We start from the raw sequence: 20,669 nt of genomic DNA on the forward strand, positions 1-20,669 counted from the left end.
TTACTTGTCACATGAGTGTACCCTTATCGAAGAATTTTTAAAAAAAACAATGCATCAAGAAATATTGAATATATATAACTATATGTTTATATCCTAAACTAAAAAAAAGGGGGTCATTTACATTTCATCATATCATGCACAGGTTTCAATCTACATCCTCCACCCCATTCCCTTCACCAGCATACCTCTCATCCGCAAGCAACAACTCCAACACTGCATCCAGCAACTCCCTGGGCAATCCCCTCCCTTGCAGCGCACGCACCTTATTAAGCACGGGCTCGGTATTATTGACGCAATTCCAAATATCCCACTTGCGATCGAGCTCGATCCAGGATTTATCGATGATATCCCAGATGAGGGGGTTGGGATCGAGAACATCGAGTGTAGGGGCGGGAGAGAGTTCAATGTGGATGGTGTGCGAAGTGGGCACTGCATCTGTGAGTGTGATGAGGGAGCCGTTGGGGACGTGAGAGATGGAGTGAGCGAGATTTTTGGGGGATTTGCGGGTTGAAGGGGCGGTGGTGACGCAGCGGATTGTAGCGTCAGTAGTCAAATGGTGGGCTAGGAGTCTGATTTTCCAAGAGCGGGATTTGGGGATTGCGGTGTTGGAAGGGGGGGATGTGGGACCGATGGTTAGGATGCCGGTGGCGTGCTTGTAGGTTATTGGGGTGTGGGCGAAGCGGACGGTGTCGTCTTCGTCTGTAGAGTCGAGGTCGGAGGCGGAGATCATGGAGAAGCCGCCGTCGTCGACGAGGTGGCCTTTTCCGTCGTCTTCGGCGAGGGTGAAGGAGCCGTCTGCGCCGACGACGACGAGGATTTCGAGAGACTCAGGGTTGGGTGATCCGGTTTTGGGGCGCGCGGCGGCGTCCAGGGGAACGATGGAACCTTCCTTTGCGAGGACGGGGACGAGGTTTAGGGGTCGTTGGATGGTTAGTTCGCCGGCACGGTTGTAGACAACGCCTGTGAAGATGTCTACAAAACGGCCTTCTGGGAGCCAGATTTTGGCAGCGCCGAGATGCGTGATCTTGTCACGGGGCTGGGTGATGGGTGCTACGATGAGTTCGGTGCCGAAGCGGAACTGGTTGGGTACGTTGTAGGCTTCTTCGTTTTCGGGGTAGTCCCAGTACATGGGTTGTACGAGGGGCTCGTCATCGCTAGCGCTTCGAGCGTTCATTGTGTACAGGTATGGGATGAGGCGGTGGCGGAATCGCAGTGTATCCTCGACAATGCCACAGGCTTCAGCGTTGTATCGCCAGGGCTCGCGAGTGTTGAAAGGGTTGTTGTCGCAGTGCAGACGCAGAATGGGCGACCAGCAACCAAGCTGTACCCAACGCGTGTACAGTTCATCGTTCTTGTAACCATGTGTGTGTCCGCCAATGTCGTTACTCCACCATCCGTACCCAATGTTGGACGCGGTAGCCGTGAACTCGGGCTGGAAGTGCAAGCTTTCCCAGGTAATGATTGCATCACCTGAGAAGCCGACTTGGTAGCGCTGAGCACCTGGACCGCCGAAACGAGAAAGAATCAAGGGACGCTGGGAGCCGCGGCCGCTGTCGAGGAAATGGAAGTGATTGAGCACCCACAGTGGGTCGACGCCAGGAATCTTGGACGTATTACCCTGTTGCCAATCCACCCACCAAAAGTCGACACCTCGCTCTTCATGCTCGTGGTGCACAACATCAAAGTATGCATCCATGAACTTCTTATCCGTACAGTCGAACTGAATTGTCTGCCTTGACGCCGGGTCGATTCCAAGGTACTTTGCAACTCTTTCGTATTGCGCTTCAAACGGCCTGATACCGTCTGCAGGATGCAAGTTGAGCGTCAGTTTCATGCCACGGTCATGGAGGTTCTTCATAAAGGCATCCGGGTCAGGGAAGAGCTTCTTGTTCCACGTGTATCCGGTCCAGCCATTGTAACCACCTGGAATGTCCCACACCAGATGCCAGTCCATGTCGACCACAGCCACGTTCATGGGCACGTCATCCCTGTCAAAGTGATCGTGCAGATCGAGGTACTCCTTGGCCGTGTATGCATGGTATCGACTCCACCAGTTGCCCAGGGCGTACCGTGGTAGCAGAGGCTGACTACCAGAGACAGCATAGTATGCGCGCATAGCCTCGCGATAGTCGTGGCCGTACATGAAGATGTACTGGTCGGTCCTATCGCCACTCCTACGGCCTGCGATCCAGCCATTATCCTCGAAGAGCATCGACTTGGTGTCATCCAAGAGTGCTATGCCCTCCCTGGACAGCACACCCGGACCCAGCCTTGCGCGACCATTGACACCATCCAGTGTGCGCGTGGTGCCGCCCAAGTTGGAGAGCTGCTGGCCATATGTCCAGGTCCCTGTCACAGAGCCCTTGAGATGTATCTTGAGGCCCTCGGGGCTGAACTTCTTCTTGTCGTAGACGACATGGAAGCGCTTTGTGACGATTTCGATTCCGTGGCCCCTATCCCAGACATAAAAGTCGGGCACGGCTAGTCTGCGGTTGATAGCGAAGGTGCTGGCGCGGTCTTCGAAGCGGCCGTCGTCTGCCCACTCGAAGCGGAGCAGACCATCGGTGAGGATGGTGAAGCGGTACTTGTCGCCAGCGACAATGGCATCAGGGTGCGCGACCGGGCGCGTCTTGAAGTCGTAGCGCGCTTTGGTCTTTGTCATGTTCATGGCTTGTGAAGAAGCAGGCAGAGCAATGTCAGGCAGGCCGACAAGCTGGCGGAGGAAGCATCTTAAGCAGAATCCGGGGAAAGCAAAGCTCGGACGGCATGGGCTGGGTCAAGGGAGTCGATGCGCATGACCTCGGCGGGTTTATTAGTGACGAGTGCCAGGACCGGCGAGCCCCCTGCACGGCAAGTCAGGCGACGACCTATAGTCGCTCCAGGGCCATGCACACACGACTCCATGGTGAACGCCTGGGGAAAGGCGGTGAAGTTGAGTGTGTTACGAAATGGGCGTGAGGACGAGCCGCGTGCTGGCCGTCATTGGAAGCCCGTCACGGCCATGGTCGTCCAACTATCCACCTAAGTAGCCATGCTGCAGGGCAGCTGCAAGGAATGGCGCCAGAAGACCGGCGCCATTGCACTGCATGTCCACATCCATGCTTGTACCATGGTTCTCCTTGAGGCCAAACACTGGTACAAATGTCATGTCAACCGTCTTGACCAAAGTAGAAATTCCACGTTTTGATTCTGCCCTTTGACGAGGACCGATGATGCTTACTGCATCCATGGCCCCACCCCCGCACATCTCCATTAGGTTTACATCCTACTCAGACAGGACACACATGTAAAAGAAGGAAACCAAAGTACCAGATACCCGACCTGTTCACCTTACCCCGCTCATCGCCGACAGCGCTCTTCAATGCCTTTGCTCTCAATTACTCGTCAAGTCCATGTCTCTCACCAGCCTATCCTCATCCTTCTTGTACGGAATGCCAGCCTTCTGCCTAGCCATGTCGTTGATCCACTGGCCGTTGGGCTTGATATGCTCACCCTTGGCGAGCTCGTCGGCCAGATACAGCCAAGCCAGTGCATTGCCTACCGTGCTGACCTCATCGCTGACATGGTGGCTGGCATACTCGGACATGGTCGTGTGCAGTTCAGAATCAGTGAATAGATCGTAGAGATGCCTTGCAATTGCATCATGGTCACCAGGCTTCACAAGGAAACCAGACTTGCCGTGCTGAACTTGAAGCGGGATACCGCCAGCACGAGTTGCAATAATGGGAGTGCCCTTGTGGAGCGCCTCGCTGACCTTGACCTCGAAACCCTCGCGAGTGGAGAGCTGTAGAGCAACATGGGCGCAAGACATGAGCGTGTTGAGCATCTGGTCCGAGGGGCCAATACGCATCATGATGATATCCTGTCTGATGTCTTTATAGTCGTCTGCCAATGCATCTGCTGCCTGTTTAAAGATTCTCGTAGCATCGGGATCATCAACAGCCCCATGGCCAGCAATGACGAGTTGCGGAATCTGCTCGAGGGGCGCATCCTTCATGTACACCTTGCGCAAGCGAGCATACGATGCAAGAACATCCGGAATTCCCTTTGACGGGTCGAAACGAGCAATCTGAGTGATGTACTTACGATCCGGGAGGGCCATTGGACCCATACCCACTTCAAAGCATCGGACTCTGAGGTTATGCATGTAGAACTGTTCGTCCCAGTGGTGCATGTGCTTGTTGAGTCCGTCTAGCCAGTCGGTCGTGGCAGGCATGAATCCCACCTTCTCTGCAGGGACATTCTTGGGAACAAAGGCGCGAACAGGATGACTGACAAAGATGTCACAATCTTTGATATGGTTCCAGACCCAGTTCCACACTTCAGACGTGGCTGTTCCCTCCTGGTCAGCAAGATCGGCCCGCACCTGGATGTGGCTGCGGAAGATGACGGGACGGCCAGGGTCCTTTTCTTTTGCAATCTTGACAAGACTAGGCATCTGAGGGTCGTCGACGATAATTACGTCGGCACCGCCTTTGTCACGAGCAGAGAGTGGGCCACCAAACTCGGTCCAATGACACTTTGCTGCCTCTTCCAGGACCCATTCGTCAAGTTTGGCTATCTTTTCTTCAGTCAGGCGCTCGCCGTCCGTTGCTACGCCTTGAAGGATGTTGTGGTTGTCTTTGGTGATTCGGAAAATTTCATTCTTGCCAAAAGGGACGTACCTGCGGACTTTTTAATACGGAATAGCTACAGTTGTAATTGATAAAAACGTACCATTTGCAATCGACTCCGACAAGGCGCAGATATCGTATCAGCGCGTGTCTCATCAGCGCTACTCCTCCGCCTTGTGCTGTGCTGTTGAAGAAAGCAATTTTGACATTGTTTTTCTTGAGTGAGTTGGCATAGTGCATGGTTGCAGCTCCTGTCGTGTCGGCCCTGACGGTATCCTTGTAGCTGTCGAGTTCAGTGATTTTCACGCACCCGTCAAGATCAACCAAGACCTGTCGACGATGGCCCATCTGAACCAGAAGATCGCCTCTGACATTGAAGCGCTTGGAGGCCTTCCTGGCCATGTACTCTGCCTGTTGGTCCACAGGCATCGATGTGTGCTCGGCTTTGTCATGTGGCTCAATCGGGAAAACAAAGGGTAGGATGTCAAGCTCCTGCCACAGACGCACGGCTAGATGGGGACTCAGACGGTGGAGCTCGGCAGTCACGCCAGCGCCCATAGGCTTCAAGACACGGTCCTCGCGGTATTCACTCAAGAAGGTGGTGATTGCGCTGATCAGGGCCTCGGGGACATCTTGTTCCGATTCAGGCGTGGACACATACGATGTGGATTTTGACGAGTCGTTGGACGAGTTGCGTGTGCTTCGCGCCGTCGCCAAAGGCTTGGTTTCGCTGCTGATGGTGTATCTTCCGTCATGCAAAGCAATACAATAGTCGATTTTGCCGTCTTCCGATTGGCTGACGGCGAGACCAGCATACACAGCCTGATCGTGCAACATATGAGTAGTGTGTTTGGGCAAGAGGGGAAAAGGATACTGACTTCAACAGCAGTATCAAGCGTGCCTTGCTCTTCTTTTAACCTGTGCAGAGAGTCCGACGACAGGAACGCGGTGACGCTTCGCTGACGTCGTTCGAAGGTGGGCCGACGGTGGTACGTTGGCCGCCACTCAGCGGTGTTGTCAGCCGATGCGTGAAGTGACATGGCAGGCAAACGAAGTTGGCCTTGTGCGTGGTTTGTAGTAATTTTACTATGGGAAGATGGAGTATGGATTGCAGTGGAATAGTTAATAGTTTAACGTGTGTCACAGCGAGTGATGGTAGACTTGGATAGTTGGATAGTATTTTGTATGCATTTTGACCTCGAGGCAGAGGCAGTTTATATAGACGGCTCGACCTGGCTCATTCACAGACCATATACTGTGACTTGCACAGAGAGTGGAATTCCCAGTGTACACATTGCTGGGCACGGCAACAATGTGACGTGGAGCAGGGGCGTTTGAGGGCAGGTGATAGGCTATGGTGCAGGGCAAACGGAACGCGGGCCTATTGACCAAGGCGTGTTGCCTATCGGAAGCAGTGAATGGAGCAATAGGCAGTCACCGGGTACTGTAGGCGTGGCGAGAAGCAACGGGCAGGGCAAGATGGGTTGGAGTAGGGTGACACGACGATGGGCGGACGCAGGACGAAGTGGTGGTAATGTAGGGTGAGCCTCTGCATCGGGGAAAGGCATAGGCGAGGCCGCTAGCCGGCTCGGGTGTGATTACAGCATTACCGCTTTGCTCTACCAAGCGAATACGGCCCTGTCTAGTCTTCCCACTTGGGATGAGATTATGCATTTCTATATACATGTATGCATATATCCATACGTACACATATCCGCTTGGTTTGGTACATGTGAAGGACCCTGCCACGGCAAGACAAGATGGGCGCGCAAGTTGCGGGGGAGCGGCCAACGGAGTCCACGTCGAGCCGTCTAGGGCGTCGTGTAGCCATCGTGATGGTGAGTACAAGGACTCTTGTGTTTAGAGGCCGAGGGCGAAAATGCCATTGCACGGCACGCAACGCAGCATCGAATACTGCATGGTGCCGCTGTGCCTAGCCTGGTTGCGGGTGTATGGCGACACATCGTGATGAGCTGTGCCACCCGTAGCAATAGGCGCCGTGCATTCGTGCAAAGGGAGAAGGCTCGACATGTCAACATGTCGACATGGCATAGGGAGTCCAATGGCATTGGCAAAAAAAAAGGTGTTGTCCCAGGTGGAAGGGGACGCTCACGTGCAAAATATAGCCGCGCCCAATGCGGCCTAGTACAGCGGGACGGGCAGACTTAGCGCGGGCATGGGTTCCGGGCAGCGTGTGGAGCGGGTGGACGGCCTGGATTGGGCGCAGAGACAGCATGCATATCAGCGGTATAGCACTTCGCACTATGTATGTATGCATGTGTGTAGTATGGGTATCCAACCATGCGTGTAGGCAGTCGTAAGCATGTGCTCGTCGGTGATGTCCCCAGCAGACTGGCGGCCGTGGCGCGAATGGCCCTGCCTTGGTCCCTTCCGCCCGCCGTACTCGAAACGATTCTTCCTCCGTGCAGCCAAGCATCGCACTAGGCTGCTGCGACCCACCCACCTTCCGCTCAAACCTCAGCCATCTTACTTACCCTCACAACACCAAGCTGTCTCCGCCTCACACTGGCCCCAACCCCAACCCCAACCCCCAACCACCACCACCGCCATCTATCCATCCAGCCCCTGGCGCGCCCACGAGCAGGCCCATTCCTCCGCCTAGTCTCTTGCTCCGTGCTACCTGCTGGCCCTGCGCCAACAGCCTTGCGACCCACCGCCGCCTACGCGACCGTCGCATTCCGCACCCGCCTCTTCGCGTCTCCCCAGCCCGCAACGCGCAGCTTCCTGACTGTCCATCTTCGCTTCTTGTGCCCCCGCTTACCTCCCCATTGTGGCCATGAACCACTATCCTGCCCGCGTCATGGGGGGCCCCCAGGTTGGCCCAGCCCAGCGCCTGAACGAGCTTCTCGATAGCATCAAGGCCGAGTTTGAGACGGAATCTCAGCGCAGCGTCGAATATGAGGGGCAGAGTGAGTACTTCCCACCGCACCAGAGCGCACCACGCATACACAACGTCTTGCCATGGCGCTCGTGGCTATGCAAACATTCGACCACGTTTTCCCTAGTCTTAAGCTCGACAGCGTCTGCGCACATGCTAACCACCACCCCTTCACAGTTTCCCGTCACATTCAAGAAATTGAATTGATCCGCAGCAAAGTTTACTCGCTCGAGCAGTCACACAATCAGATGAAAGCAAAGTGAGTAGCTCTATTACTCTCGGCCTCGCATGCCGCCATCGCACATACTGATCCCACGCAGATATGAAGAGCGCATTGCCCAGCTAGAGCGTGAAGTCGAGGCTCGCGGCGGACCCAGCCAGAACTCGCAGCACCACGGCCCCTCGCAGCCACAGCCGCCACAGATTGGCCATGGACCCAGCAATCTCTTTGGCGGCATCATGGCGGGTAGTGCTGCCCAGGGTGGCCCGGGACTGGCTCCTCCTCCACAAGAACCACCGCAGGGACATGGAATGCCACAGCAGCTTGGCGGTCCTCAAGGACCACCAGGACTGAACCCTGCCCCAGGCCCGCCACAGCACTTCGGTGGCTACCAGCCCGGCCCATCCGTTAACGGTGAGCTTCACAGACCTTTCTTGCACTAATAGAACATGATAACTGACATGGCCAGGCTACGGACCCCCCCAGCCTACTGCCTCACCCGGTGCTAAGCGTCCAGGCCCTGCCCGTGGACCTCCCAACCCAGCGACTCCTCAGCAGAACAACCCCGCCCCTTATCCCGGATCGCCCCAGGTCCCACGACCAACTCCTCCTCCCCACCACCAGCAGCCCAATGCCTTGATGCCACCCAATCACATTCCTCTCAGCCAGAGCAATGTCCTGGCCGACCTCGACATTGAGCAATTGCCTGAGAACCTCAAGAAGGAGGGCAGCGATTGGTTTGCTGTCTTCAACCCTCGCTCCAGGCGAGTTCTTGATGTTGACCTCATTCACAACCTACCCCACCAGAGTGTGGTCTGCTGTGTTCGCTTCAGCTTGGATGGTAGGTGGGTCGCAACTGGTTGCAATCGATCCGCGCAGATTTTCGATGTCGAGACTGGTAACCCAGTCGCCCATCTCCAGGACGGTAGTCTACCCGAAGATGGAGATCTCTACATCCGAAGCGTCTGCTTCAGCCCCAACGGGCAATATCTTGCCACTGGTGCTGAAGACAAGGTCATCAGGGTCTGGGACATTGCTAGCCGCACCATCAAGCATCAATTCACCGGCCACGAGCAGGACATTTACTCGCTCGACTTTGCCAGGAATGGAAAGATCATTGCATCCGGAAGTGGCGATAGGAGCGTCCGTCTCTGGGATCTTGAGTCCAACATGCAAGTTTCAAACTTCTCCATCGAGGATGGCGTCACCACGGTGGCCATTTCGCCCGACAACCTCTACGTCGCAGCCGGTTCCCTTGACAAGAGTGTCCGTGTGTGGGATATCCAGACTGGCCAGCTTGTTGTCCGTCTCGAGGGCGAGCACGGCCACAAGGATAGTGTCTACAGTGTTGCTTTCGCTCCTTCTGGTAACCGTCTGGTCAGTGGCAGTCTGGATAAGACTATCAAGATGTGGGAGCTGTCTACCCAGAACCGCTTCGTTCCCAATGGAAACCACCCTAGCGGCAAGTGCATCCGCACATTTGAAGGACACAAGGACTTTGTTCTCAGTGTCGCGCTTACCCCGCACGGTGATTGGGTGCTCAGTGGTTCCAAGGACCGTGGCGTCCAATTCTGGGACCCCCACACTGGTGTTGCACAGCTTATGTTGCAGGGACACAAGAACTCTGGTATGTTTATCATTATGTCCTACGCACGCAGATCATTTACTAACTGGCTGTTTAGTCATTTCCGTCGCTCCCAGCCCTACAGGAGGCGTCTTTGCTACCGGTAGCGGTGACATGCGCGCCCGAATCTGGAGGTTCGATAGGTACCCCGGACCTTAGACAGATCCTGAGATTGCACTCTCGCTGCCGCCGCCGCCGCCGCCACCACCACCCCAACCATCGTCACAACCTCCACCGTCATCACTACCCCAACCACCACTGCGGCCTTCAATATCCTCGCTCTGGGGTCTCTCCCCGACTATTACTTGATGGTTCCGCTTTCTGATGACATTATTTGAATTATTTTTCGGGTGTTTTTTTTCATTACGGTGTTGTCGACAAACAAGTGCTTATGCCCCATTCTTATTACTGGATGTAACAGATGAACGCATACGGAAAGAAGGGATTTGCTATCTATTTGTTTTTTACTCTTTTTTGATTCCCAGGCTTTTATCACTTCCCTATCTATAGCTGAAGTATCGGTCTTGCTTTATGAATCCTTGTCTTGCGTGATTTTATGCAGTGAAGGCACTAACATGGTGAATACGTCGAGGCGGATATCTAATATTAGTCAAACCTTCTGTGTCGATTATGGAAGAGAAGCAAGACGAGCGGATACGACCAAGTACCAAGTGAAAATGACCCTTGTAGTGCAAGAGATCAGTGCAACGTAAGCTGAACATACTCCAGACGTGACATGAGCATGTGAACCGCATAGATCTTGTCCTACGATACACATGCATACTATATATTTAATTGACTCTGTGTCACTCGGGGAATACGATTTTGCTTTCTTTCTTTCTTCTTCATGATCGGTGTGTATGGACTAAATGAAGCGATTAAAGCTGCTGACGTAACCTAGGTAAAAAAAAAACTTGTACGTGAACTCTTTACTTTCTGAAAAGAAAAAGAAAAAAAGAAAAGATTTTGAAGTATATTATTGTCTAGTTTTATTTTATTGCGTGAAGGTAGTGTGTTAGCGTATTGAAGAGAAAAAATAGGGTTAGTAGGTGAGTTAAGGGCGGGGCGGTATATATATATATATATATATATATATGTGTGTGTGTGTGTGGAGAGAGAGATTCAAAAGGTAAGTTGCGAGGATGGGGACGTGGTGTTGTTTGTAGGTTTATGGATAGATGGAGAAGATCGATGGTAGGGGACTGTGTATTTGTTATAAAGAGGTGACGATGTAGGATTGAGAGAGAGAGAGATAGTGTGGGGTAGGAAGAGGTGACCGTGGGAGGGTATATGACGTGGTAGTGTAAGGTTAGAAAGGAAAGGGGGTTGTGTATGGGTGTGGCGGGGGTTGAGTGTGAGTGAAATAGGTGGTTTAGAGTTGTGACAAGGGGAATTTATAGTCATAGGGGGGGGGGACGTTGTGGGGTAGGCTGGGCTGTTGAGGGTGAAAGTGAAGTAGTGGTAAGGGAATGGTGTGCTTGAGTGGGTGCCTAGCAGTCAGTGCCTCGGTTGTTATCGTTGTTACGCATGTCTGTTGGCATTTCACTGCATTTACGCGCTCGTCCATTCAAATTGATTTTTTTGTTGGCACAAACTGAAGTTTCCAAAGTGATCATTGATCTGTCCTAAACTATTTGCTGTCCAGCCTATTGCAAAGAAAAGCCTGCAGGTATTTCCGTAATCAAAACATTCAATCAACATCCCCACATGTACTCTGCCTTCCATTACTCTCCATTAAAGCCACCCTGGGGCTTATATCTCGTTATTGCCGTTTAAAACCCCAATCCGTGACGCCTAGCCTGACCGTGACTTCACCCGCAAACATCACACGCGTATTGCTCACAATTGTAAGCGCTTAATCAAGCTTACGTCGCTTTGTAGAATTCTTCCGCTCGCTGTTCCTACCCAGCTCGAACACAGCCTCAGGACTCAGACCCTTGAATAGATTATCCCGCTGCGCCTTGATAATAACTGCTTCCTTTTCAGCAGCAAGACGCTCGGCTTCAACGTTTTTGCAGCGCTGCTCAAGGTCTAGGCGTTCTTCTGTTAGGGCCATGAGGTGGTCGTCGAGTTTTGCAATATGTGTCTTGATGTTTATTTCTTTGTCTTTGAGCGAGGCGAGGGATTGTTCGATGTCGTTGTGAGAAGTTTGCGGAGCCTGTTTGTGTTAGTATGGCTGGTTCTAGTAATTTAGAGGTGGAGGAGTTACTGGAGTGCTAGCAACAGTGGCAGCAGTGGCAGCAGCAGGAGTAGCAGGAGCAGCAGGAGCAGGAGAAGGAGGAGGAGCCATATTTGCTGTTGGTGCACTGTATAAAGCTCGGAATGGGACCCATGCACGCCGAATCTGTTCCTTGACGGGTTCTTTGGCGTCCTCGAAGTCGAGGGTTGCATCGCTTTCTTGGCTTTCTGGGAGAGTGACTGAGAGTTGCCTAACGGACCTGGCCAGCTTGGCTCTTGCTTCGTCCTCGAATTCACCGCATGCCGCCTTCAAGCCCTCAAGAATGCCTTTGTTGACTGGCAGAGGAAACTTGAGTTCGGACATGCCATTGCTTTCGGCTTCAATAGCTGCGAGTTTCTTCAAGAAGTAGTATCGCACCAGTGCGCCATGCTTGCCGCGCGAAGGCCTCTTAGGCATCTTGAATGCAGCTGCATTCTCTGCTCTCGAACTAATATTGTGGTTGCTATGCTGTTCCGAGTCTCCAGTAGCGCTATCGTACGAGCTGAATTCGAGGGTAGCTGGCTCGCCCTCCTTAGTAGGCGGGTAAAGCAAGACCCAGACTTCCTGAGCTTCACCATTCGGCTGCTTACGGACGTCGCCGAACAGTAGCATGAATGAGATAGCGTCATTCTCATGCTTTTGCGTCTTAGTGATGACTTTGTTGAGGGGTAGATATTCTAGAGAGGTTGCAACGGGCTCCCCAAGTTGTTTGCAGATTTCAGCTAAGTTCTTAGAAGCAACGTACGTTGCTGTAGCCGTGGAAGCCACTAATTATATTTAGTAGCAATATAAGGTAAGAGGGGGATGGCTCTGCTTACTAGCGGTGGGGTGTGTTGTCCTGTTAACGAGACTAGGAGAGTGGAGTAGATAAGAAGCACCGAACGAGTGTAGTAAATAAAGCGCGCGGTTTGTTGATTCTAACGCGTAAAATATTAGTAAGATAGCTTTCACTACCCAAGTGAAAGACTATATCTAATCTGGTCTAGTTTGTTATCATGCAAACGCGGGAGATAGGTATTTACTCAGACATTGAAGTGAAACTACATTAGCGATGCCGGCATTAGCCTCACGGGTAGGTAAGTCTAGACTCTCACTCTCTTTCTTAGTTTCACTATATCCTTATATAGTATATGTAACTAAGTTCTCGCGATCTGTATATTTTAAATAGAAAAACTATTCTAGTGTTCTATAATGAAAACTCCCTCCACCTATATATTATTCCTACTAGCATTTGAAATTTTCATAGCCTCCATGATCACCACCAATTAAGAGCATTCTAGCTTAAACTAATTCCTATCGCCTTTTACTACATACTTGATCTGGCCTCGTGCTCTCCCCCACCGTTTGCACCAGCGAGGGCGCTAAGCCGGACCCGAATTCCTACGAACCCTGCGTTGTTGGGAAGCCTTCTCATGCCAATCCAGAATCCTCCTAGTTCGTTCCTGGTGAATGATGCAATGATAGATATAGTGCTGAAGCGCCCGGCGTCGGCATTGAACAAGCACAAGGGTTGTCTGGCGAAGCCGTTTTTCGCAGACCGTTTTTAGAAGATTAATAAACGTCTAGGTGATAGGAATACAGTTTATTTAAACTCTACAGGCGAATTTTCTATAGTGAGTAGAAAGTAGCACTTAATTATTGTGTAAAGCTGTAGCTAATTAGTAGCTCTTGTAAAGGTAGGTAAGAGGTTAATTTTAGTACTATTAATATCTTGCTTGCTAATAACAGTTTCGCTCTAACTAATGCTTATTTCTATATTATTTAGAAGATCAAATTAGGTTTTAGAGATATAATAACTATATACATAAAGCGTCTCTATTTTTCTAAGACTACTTCTATATAGAATAACCTACGACCTTCTATTTACTTATAATGTAATAGTGAACAGAGCTACTCGCTACCCTAGGCTCTTTCACCGACGATTTAGCGGAGGTACAGGAGTTGAGTGTCGCCTGCTGTGGTTAGAGAACAGCCACGGACACTAATTAGCCGGACATTAAAAAGGATACAACTATCTAATTCTCTCAACCTCACCCCATCGCAATTGAAGTACAGGGCAACCGGTCTCTACATAGAAGGCGTTGCGGTCTCGCACATTCTCTGCGCGCCCAATGGCTGCTATCACGCGAGCCGTAGGTCAATCAGGCCGTCGGTATTTCGTTGAAAAACTTCTATAAGAGAATCTAGGGCCGCTTGGTCGGGTATATCTCGCTTCGTGCGTCTACTCAAGATTACTTTCTTCATGATTCGCTAACGCACCCATAGAGCAGGTAATCAGCAACACGTCTTAAAGAGCGTACCCTAAAACGACTTCAAATACTTCCAAGACACGTCCAGTAACCTCAAAACCTCGCCTTACATCCGTGCAGCAGACGACGCGCTTCCAGATCACTCCATGTTCACCTACAAGTACTTCAAGGACCATTTACTTTCCTTCGCTCAGAAAAACTGTCTCGCTTCCTCTCATGAAACGAGTATTAAGAGACTCCCTGCGAGGCATCGCGACATTACACGAGAAAGAAATCATGCATACGGATATCAAGCTCAATAAAATTATGCTGGATTGAGACGAGGACGGAGCGGTAATAGAACCATCCAGCAGGTCCAGCTTGCCCGATATCGTAGACGCCGCCTATGTCCCGGACGATTCTGCCATCGTGGGAAAGACAGATTGGGAATTGGATGTTGGCGAAGTCCAGAGGGTGCATGCTTTCTAGTCAGATTGACAAGTCATCTGACATCTTCTCCTTTGGGATTGTCGTAAGTCTCCGTTGTCTGACTTACGGTCTTTTTTCCTCTTGCCAACGTGCTGAAAAAAAAATACAGTGTATCTACTATGCCCTGGCTTAAACGAGTTATTTTCGCCGTTGCGGACGAAGAACGCAAGGAGGGGGGCGAGGATAAGCTTGCTATAGTTCTCGAGAGGCAATTATCTTACTTCTCTGATCTAGACAGCCCTTGGGCCCAAATATTTACTGCCGTCGCAGAGGGCTTCAACAAAGAGTTTCCTCGGGAGTTGTTCGCATTGTGGAAAGATATTGAGCGGGAATTCAAGAACTTAGTCGGGAACACGACGAGGATTGATTTGAAGAGGCGGATCACAGTCTATGATGCTTTGTCACATCGTTGGTTTGTAGATGTAGTGTGATTGAGTTGTTTGTTCTGGGTAGAATGAAGAGACGCAGGGAGCTCAAACATATTTCTGGACGCTCTATTAGATGGCCTTTGCTGAATGGTCGTTGGGTATGTCATCATATTCTTTTGTGATATGCACTGCAAAATACGGGCTCATGTCACGCGCACGATGGATGCATTTGATAGCACATACTAATACAATTTGAAGGTTCGAGCGATTATGATAAGACGAGTACTAAAGACCTTGAATATGTAGTAAAAGCAATAATGAGTACCCTGCACCATGACTCCAGCGACCGTTGAAGGTACTACTCATCATTCTTAAGCGTGTAGTCCTCGTAAATTTACCACAACTGGCAAGTGGGCTCCTTGACCTTGCACTGGAAGCTCTCTCTGAACTCCCTTGAGTTGGCCATCGTGCCCAAAATCCTAGCCCACTTTGGAGCATGCGGATCGGTGTAGATCCAGTTGATTGCGGTATCTTTGCGCGTCTTACCACACCACCAGTTGCTATAGCTGACAAAGAACATTTGTTCCTGGGTGAAGTGATCCAAGCCAGGAAGGTTCTTGTTGGGGGTCTCGGCTGAGCGGCGCTTCCATGCTTGGAATGCTGCTGACAGGCCACCTGCATCGGCAATGTTCTCACCCAGTGTAAGACGGCCATTGACATGGAGAGGCTTGTCGTCAGGTCCTGGGACAGTGAAGTTGGAGTATTGTTCAACAAAACACTCGGTCTTCTTCGTGAAAGCATCGATCGTACTCTTGGACCACCAATCTGTGAGGTTGCCATTTTGATCGTAATGACGGCCTGTGCTGTCGAAGGCGTGGCTGAGCTCATGACCCGCAACAGAGCCAAACGCACCATAGGACATGTATTCTGGGATTTCGACATCGAAGACAGGGAACTGCATGATACCCGCCGGGAAGACGATTTCATTGCCAGGGGGGTTGTAGTAAGCGTTCACTGAGGTCGGTTAGAAGACGTCGTTGAACATGTTCAGGGTACAATCACTTACCGGTTGGGACAGTCATGCCCCACTCGTCACGGTTAACAGGCTTGCCAAGAGCAGACCACTCCTCCTTGACAGAGAAAAGACGGACAGCAACCTCGTTCTCAAAGAAGGTATCTGAAGAGACATTGACCGGCTCATAGTATTTTTCAAGCGTAGGCGGGTCCATAATGTCTGGGCTCTTGGTTGGGTAACCGATCTTCTGAACGATATTGTGAACCTTCTCGACTGCCTTCTTCGTAGTATCATCATCCATCCATTGGGCTGCGTTGAGCTTCTTGGTGAACTCAGTCTTGATATCAGTGACGATTGTGTCGCCGAAAGTCTTAGCCTTGGCAGAGAATGCCTTTTCTACGAAGAAGCGACTAAGGATCCAACCTAGGCCATTATCGACGTGTCTAACGCACGTACGCCATCGCTCGGGAGCAGAGTCGGGGTCCTGCTAAAGTCAGAATATACGAATGGAGATCAAAGGATTATATGCATACCCTGCCAGAGAGTACGTTGACAAAGCGGCGGTATGGCTTGACAGCGTCTGCATCAACGTAACCGGAAAAGGACTGGACCGCCTTCCACATGAAGTATCCTTGGAGAACATCTTTTGGTGTTCCAGCCAGGATGGCTGACAAGTCTTTCAAGTACTTGGGGGTTGCCACGATAACACGCTCAACCTTAGTATTTTTAGGGGCTTGAGCTTCGAGCACCGCTTTCAGCTCAATCTCAGGGGCAATTGCTGCGGCCTCATCGATACTCATCGGGTTATAAGCTTTCTAAATTCTATTAGCTCTGACAAAGGTAGCATCCAGTATCATGTCTTCATATTATACATCATGTCGAGCACCTGGCGTCACCAGGAGTACATGACATACTATATGAAGCTCACAAGGGATGGACTTACGGTAACGTCTTCTCTGTCCTCCTCACTGGGAGATGCAGCCGCGAGCTTCTTCTCGAGATCAATGATGCTTGCGAATGTGGCCTTGTCATGATCTGGGTAGAGAGCACTGAGAACTTGGACAACAACGTCGCGGTATTTCTCAACAAGCTTCTCATCTTCATACCGCTCCTTAGACGGGAGTCCAATACTGCCAGGTGCGGCTACAGATACAACCACGGTGTCGGGATCAGTGTCATCGGGGCCAGTGCCAGCGGCTACAAGGCCAGAGATGCCATACTTGGCCAACTCGAGGATAGCGTCCTTGATCGAAGGGGACTCGGACGCGCCAACAGGGAAGGCTTTCTTGATCTCGTCCAAGATGCGTACAAGAGGCTGCACACCGGCACTCTTGATTTGGTCTTCGTTGAGACAGGCATCATAGGCGGCCTTCATCTTGTCGAAGTTCTCCTCATCTGCGGATTTGGAGACGGACATCAGCTTCATAGGCGAGAAGTAGGAATGCTATAGATTCGTCAGTTCTATTCATTCCTATGATGTTTTACGAGCTTACCTCGGAATCCTTTGGGTAGGGTGCTTCAAGAATGTGACGCAGGAGCATCTGTGAGTTTTCACTCATGATGGTACCCGTGAAGACATCGCCTTGGTCAGCACGGAGGTCGTGGCGGTCTCTCCATCCACCACAGACCAGCTCCTCAAAGTCGTCGCATGGATCAAGCTCCTTGTACCGGGGCGAGAGACTGTGTAGGACTTCAGACGCCGCATGTACGCAGGCTGGAGTCAGGCACAGCTCGCTGTCCTCTTGGTAGTCACCCGTGGGCTCATAACCGGCTAGCACGTGTCAGGGGTGATATATAGATTACAAGGGTGAATATACATACCTCGAGGGAATCCATAGAGAACAAGCGAAGCCGTAGCAGCAATAGCAAATATCTTGCGCAAGGCTTGACGCCTGGTTGAGTGTACTGCTGGCGCCTGTGGCGCCGTTGCAGGTGCGGCTGACGCGAGGAGCGTCTTCTCCGACATGATGTAGTGCTGGTGATGTGTGATGTGCTGGAAGGCTATTTACGCGTAGAAACTGAGTTTATGATGCCAGCCAGCTGCACACCGATGTAGTATGTTGATGGATCGGAGAGCAGATGGATGATGGAGCTATGATGGATGGGGGTGTGGCTAGAAGTGGAGATCCGGGGTGCAGCTAGCGGGTTGGCGCGGAAACGCTAGAACGGGACCTTGCATGTGCATGACTCGTCGTTTCCAGACGTCATCCATTCTGGCAGCTGACAGTGTTCATCAGATATGTAGATGGTGCCGCCTACCACGACACGTAGCCATGCGCATAAGAGCATGCGCATCGTTCTACGCCTCATTCGTCTCCTCGGTTATCGCGATGCGCTACGAGCAAATAGAATGTCGGTGATATTGATGCGAGAAGACTTTGGACAGGAAGGGGAAATCAGATTATGTATATCTCGAAAAAAGCAACGTATTCGAATGCAGATGCCACGTTTCTGGATATCATGCACAAACCGCTCGGTCTGGTATCGTAAGGATCGTCCTGGTGAGTATGGTAATGTCAGGAATCTACTTCCCATACATCATCCACAGCGTATCAGCGTATTCACTATGTTAAGAAGGCGGGAGCCTACCAACGAAAAAGCAAATCTATATTTATCTCATTTTTTGCGGGACGCACTATCAAGTCTCTCTCCATACTTAGCACGATAGTTTCGTCAAAGATGCAGTGTTCCTCCCTACTCAGCAATTGACCCTATATCAATGATGATCCGCTTCGTAACAGGACCACTAATCTCCATCCTAGTATTCAATACATGGATACGTAAAGTGTAATTACCAACTTTCACTTGGTAATTCTTTCCCTACATTTGTGTTGGATGGGATGGACATTCCAGGTGCATCGCTGATATTGGGAATGTTCATCGTTTCACCCCTCCTAGCTCACACATTCATTTTTCCATTGCTGTACAACATTTCCTGTATTTTGTGATGTCTCCTTGCACTATTGCGGCCCTTCTGTGATGTGGCTTTGAAGCTACAGAATATCAACCAATCGACACAAAGGTCTGCTAAAGCTGATGTGGCGACATTGTTGCAGTTAGCGAACATACTCCTACGTCACTCCCATACTGACAGCTATCAGGTGCGATACCTTTAGCCATCGAACGTGACCGATACCGGCGCACGTGACGTCCATCAATTGCTAGATGGGGAGGATGTCGCGTTGGACAGCTACCGCGTGTTACCCCACCCAACAGCTACCCCGCCCCACCACGTCGCACGCGTTCAACACTTGCCGGACGTGACCGAGTTGTCAATTCGACAGTTATCACGCGCGAATACACCTGATTGCGTATCATGACGCCTCAAGACCAAATATAACATGCTGTAACCCTCGTTAATGGACACGGCAGATATAACACGACCGTCATGGAGACCTTTGGTAGCTCTCATCACACTAATCGACTATCCTTTTAGGGTCACTTCTCACAATCATGCCGATACCCCCAATCAGGCTACAGATGAACGTCACTGGGGATCAAAATTGCAATCGATAAGTGTGAATGGGTACGTAGACCTCGGCAAACTCTTTGACTGACACGTCTGCAAACAACATGCAATCACGTGAACTCGAACATTCTGGTACAGTACGTACCGTGGGACGCCTAACGATGATTAATTATGGTGGAATCAAGTGACGATAGACGAACCTCGGTCCATTGCAGAGGTGACGCTAACAAATAGTACGCGGGCTGCGGACGCGGACGCGGACGTGGCGGTGAGACGGGCGAGATATGCATCGATACATAAGCGAGATGTCCTGTCCGATTGAATCGATCGCATCTCAGATCGGGCAATTGAACTCTTACACTCCCTGACAGTATTGACACATCTTTTCAAACAACATCATGGCTTTGGACTTTTCACAGTATGGCGGCCCATCTGAGGAATGGCTTGCCCTGGAGAAGACACTACCTCAACTAAACTTCGACACCTCAGCGGACCCCGCTACGCTCCAGAAGTTTGTCAATGCCGAAAGAGAAGGGAAAGCTGCCGAAGCAATGAAGCATTTCGCGCCGCACGTAACCACCAAAGACTATTCGATACCCACCCGGGACGGCTCAAAGATCGAGGCGCGGTCCTACCGGCCCGTGGACAAGGATGCATCAGAGAAACTTCCTGTATACCTATACTTTCACGGCGGAGGCTTCATCTTCGGTTCCATTAAGAGCGAGGATCCAACCTGCGCGCAGACTGCCATCAAAACCGGCTGCGTGGTGCTAAACGTTAACTACCGACACGCACCCGACCATGTATTTCCCACAGCCTGGCTTGACTCACAAGACGCTTTCGCTTGGCTCCACAAGAACATTGACGAGGTTGGAGGCGATCCATCAAGGGTCATTGTCGGTGGTGTCTCTGCAGGCGGCACACTATCATCCTCTCTCACGATAGAGCAGCATCTCGGAAAAAGCGATGTCACCAAAGACCTTCCGAAACTGATCGGCCAAGTCCTCATCATTCCCTGTCTCTCATCGCCCTACACATACGACGAAGGCCCCGCCAAGAAGCTCAAGGTGCCGTCGTATGTCGAGAATGCCAACGCGCCCCTTCTCAGCGCAAACGTCGCCAATTTCTTCGCGGGCCTCTTGCAAACAGGAAAACCTGATTTGAAGTGTACGAAGCTTAATGTAGGAAACGCCACGGAAGATGAAGTCAAGGGGATGCCACCAAGCGTCTTTGGTATTGCTGGTTTGGATCCTCTTCGTGATGAGGCGTTGCTGTATGCCAAGACGCTTTCAGAGGCGAATGTGCCTACTGATATCACGCTTTTCAAGGGCGTACCGCATGGCCATAGGCGATTTGGAAATGCTCTAAAGGCTTCTGAGCACTGGGATCAGTGCATCAACAATGGTATCCTGTGGATCCTATCGAAGCCAGAGGCCACTGGCAAGTTTACCGTCAAGGTACCATAAATGTAGAAGGGATATAAAACAATGAAACATAGTTTTTGATACTACGTACCGCATTCAAAA

The 20,669-nt window shown here is 51.1% G+C and overlaps 7 protein-coding genes across 7 annotated transcripts; 3 read left to right on the plus strand and 4 right to left on the minus strand.

The window, feature by feature from the left end:
* Positions 1-145: 145 nt before the first annotated feature.
* Positions 146-2,668, minus strand: COCVIDRAFT_29112 (glycoside hydrolase family 31 protein; the record flags this gene model as incomplete). Its single annotated transcript, XM_014698270.1, has 1 exon — positions 146-2,668. The coding sequence occupies one exon, from the start codon at positions 2,666-2,668 to the stop codon at positions 146-148; it is 2,523 nt and encodes an 840-aa protein (XP_014553756.1).
* A 705-nt stretch (positions 2,669-3,373) lies between these two features.
* On the minus strand, positions 3,374-5,653 carry COCVIDRAFT_29113 (glycosyltransferase family 4 protein; the record flags this gene model as incomplete). Its single annotated transcript, XM_014698271.1, has 3 exons — positions 3,374-4,664; positions 4,717-5,435; positions 5,492-5,653. 3 exons carry the CDS (start codon positions 5,651-5,653, stop codon positions 3,374-3,376), a joined length of 2,172 nt encoding a protein of 723 aa, XP_014553757.1.
* A 112-nt stretch (positions 5,654-5,765) lies between these two features.
* Positions 5,766-5,951, plus strand: COCVIDRAFT_106823 (hypothetical protein; the record flags this gene model as incomplete). The annotated part of the gene is made up of 1 exon (XM_014698272.1): positions 5,766-5,951. One exon carries the CDS (start codon positions 5,766-5,768, stop codon positions 5,949-5,951), a length of 186 nt encoding a protein of 61 aa, XP_014553758.1.
* Positions 5,952-7,410: 1,459 nt separating this feature from the next.
* COCVIDRAFT_106916 (hypothetical protein) lies at positions 7,411-9,515 on the plus strand (the record flags this gene model as incomplete). The annotated part of the gene is made up of 5 exons (XM_014698273.1): positions 7,411-7,543; positions 7,690-7,771; positions 7,833-8,146; positions 8,202-9,359; positions 9,415-9,515. 5 exons carry the CDS (start codon positions 7,411-7,413, stop codon positions 9,513-9,515), a joined length of 1,788 nt encoding a protein of 595 aa, XP_014553759.1.
* A 1,696-nt stretch (positions 9,516-11,211) lies between these two features.
* COCVIDRAFT_40294 (hypothetical protein) lies at positions 11,212-12,988 on the minus strand (the record flags this gene model as incomplete). Its single annotated transcript, XM_014698274.1, has 3 exons — positions 11,212-11,514; positions 11,686-12,323; positions 12,889-12,988. The coding sequence occupies 3 exons, from the start codon at positions 12,986-12,988 to the stop codon at positions 11,212-11,214; spliced, it is 1,041 nt and encodes a 346-aa protein (XP_014553760.1).
* A 2,065-nt stretch (positions 12,989-15,053) lies between these two features.
* On the minus strand, positions 15,054-17,640 carry COCVIDRAFT_106846 (hypothetical protein; the record flags this gene model as incomplete). The annotated part of the gene is made up of 6 exons (XM_014698275.1): positions 15,054-15,673; positions 15,726-16,158; positions 16,208-16,489; positions 16,618-17,118; positions 17,168-17,445; positions 17,496-17,640. The coding sequence occupies 6 exons, from the start codon at positions 17,638-17,640 to the stop codon at positions 15,054-15,056; spliced, it is 2,259 nt and encodes a 752-aa protein (XP_014553761.1).
* Positions 17,641-19,541: 1,901 nt separating this feature from the next.
* Positions 19,542-20,609, plus strand: COCVIDRAFT_18441 (hypothetical protein; the record flags this gene model as incomplete). The annotated part of the gene is made up of 1 exon (XM_014698229.1): positions 19,542-20,609. One exon carries the CDS (start codon positions 19,542-19,544, stop codon positions 20,607-20,609), a length of 1,068 nt encoding a protein of 355 aa, XP_014553715.1.
* Positions 20,610-20,669: the final 60 nt, after the last annotated feature.

This window comes from Bipolaris victoriae, assembly GCF_000527765.1.
Source record: "Bipolaris victoriae FI3 unplaced genomic scaffold scaffold_81, whole genome shotgun sequence".
NCBI lineage: Eukaryota > Fungi > Ascomycota > Dothideomycetes > Pleosporales > Pleosporaceae > Bipolaris > Bipolaris victoriae.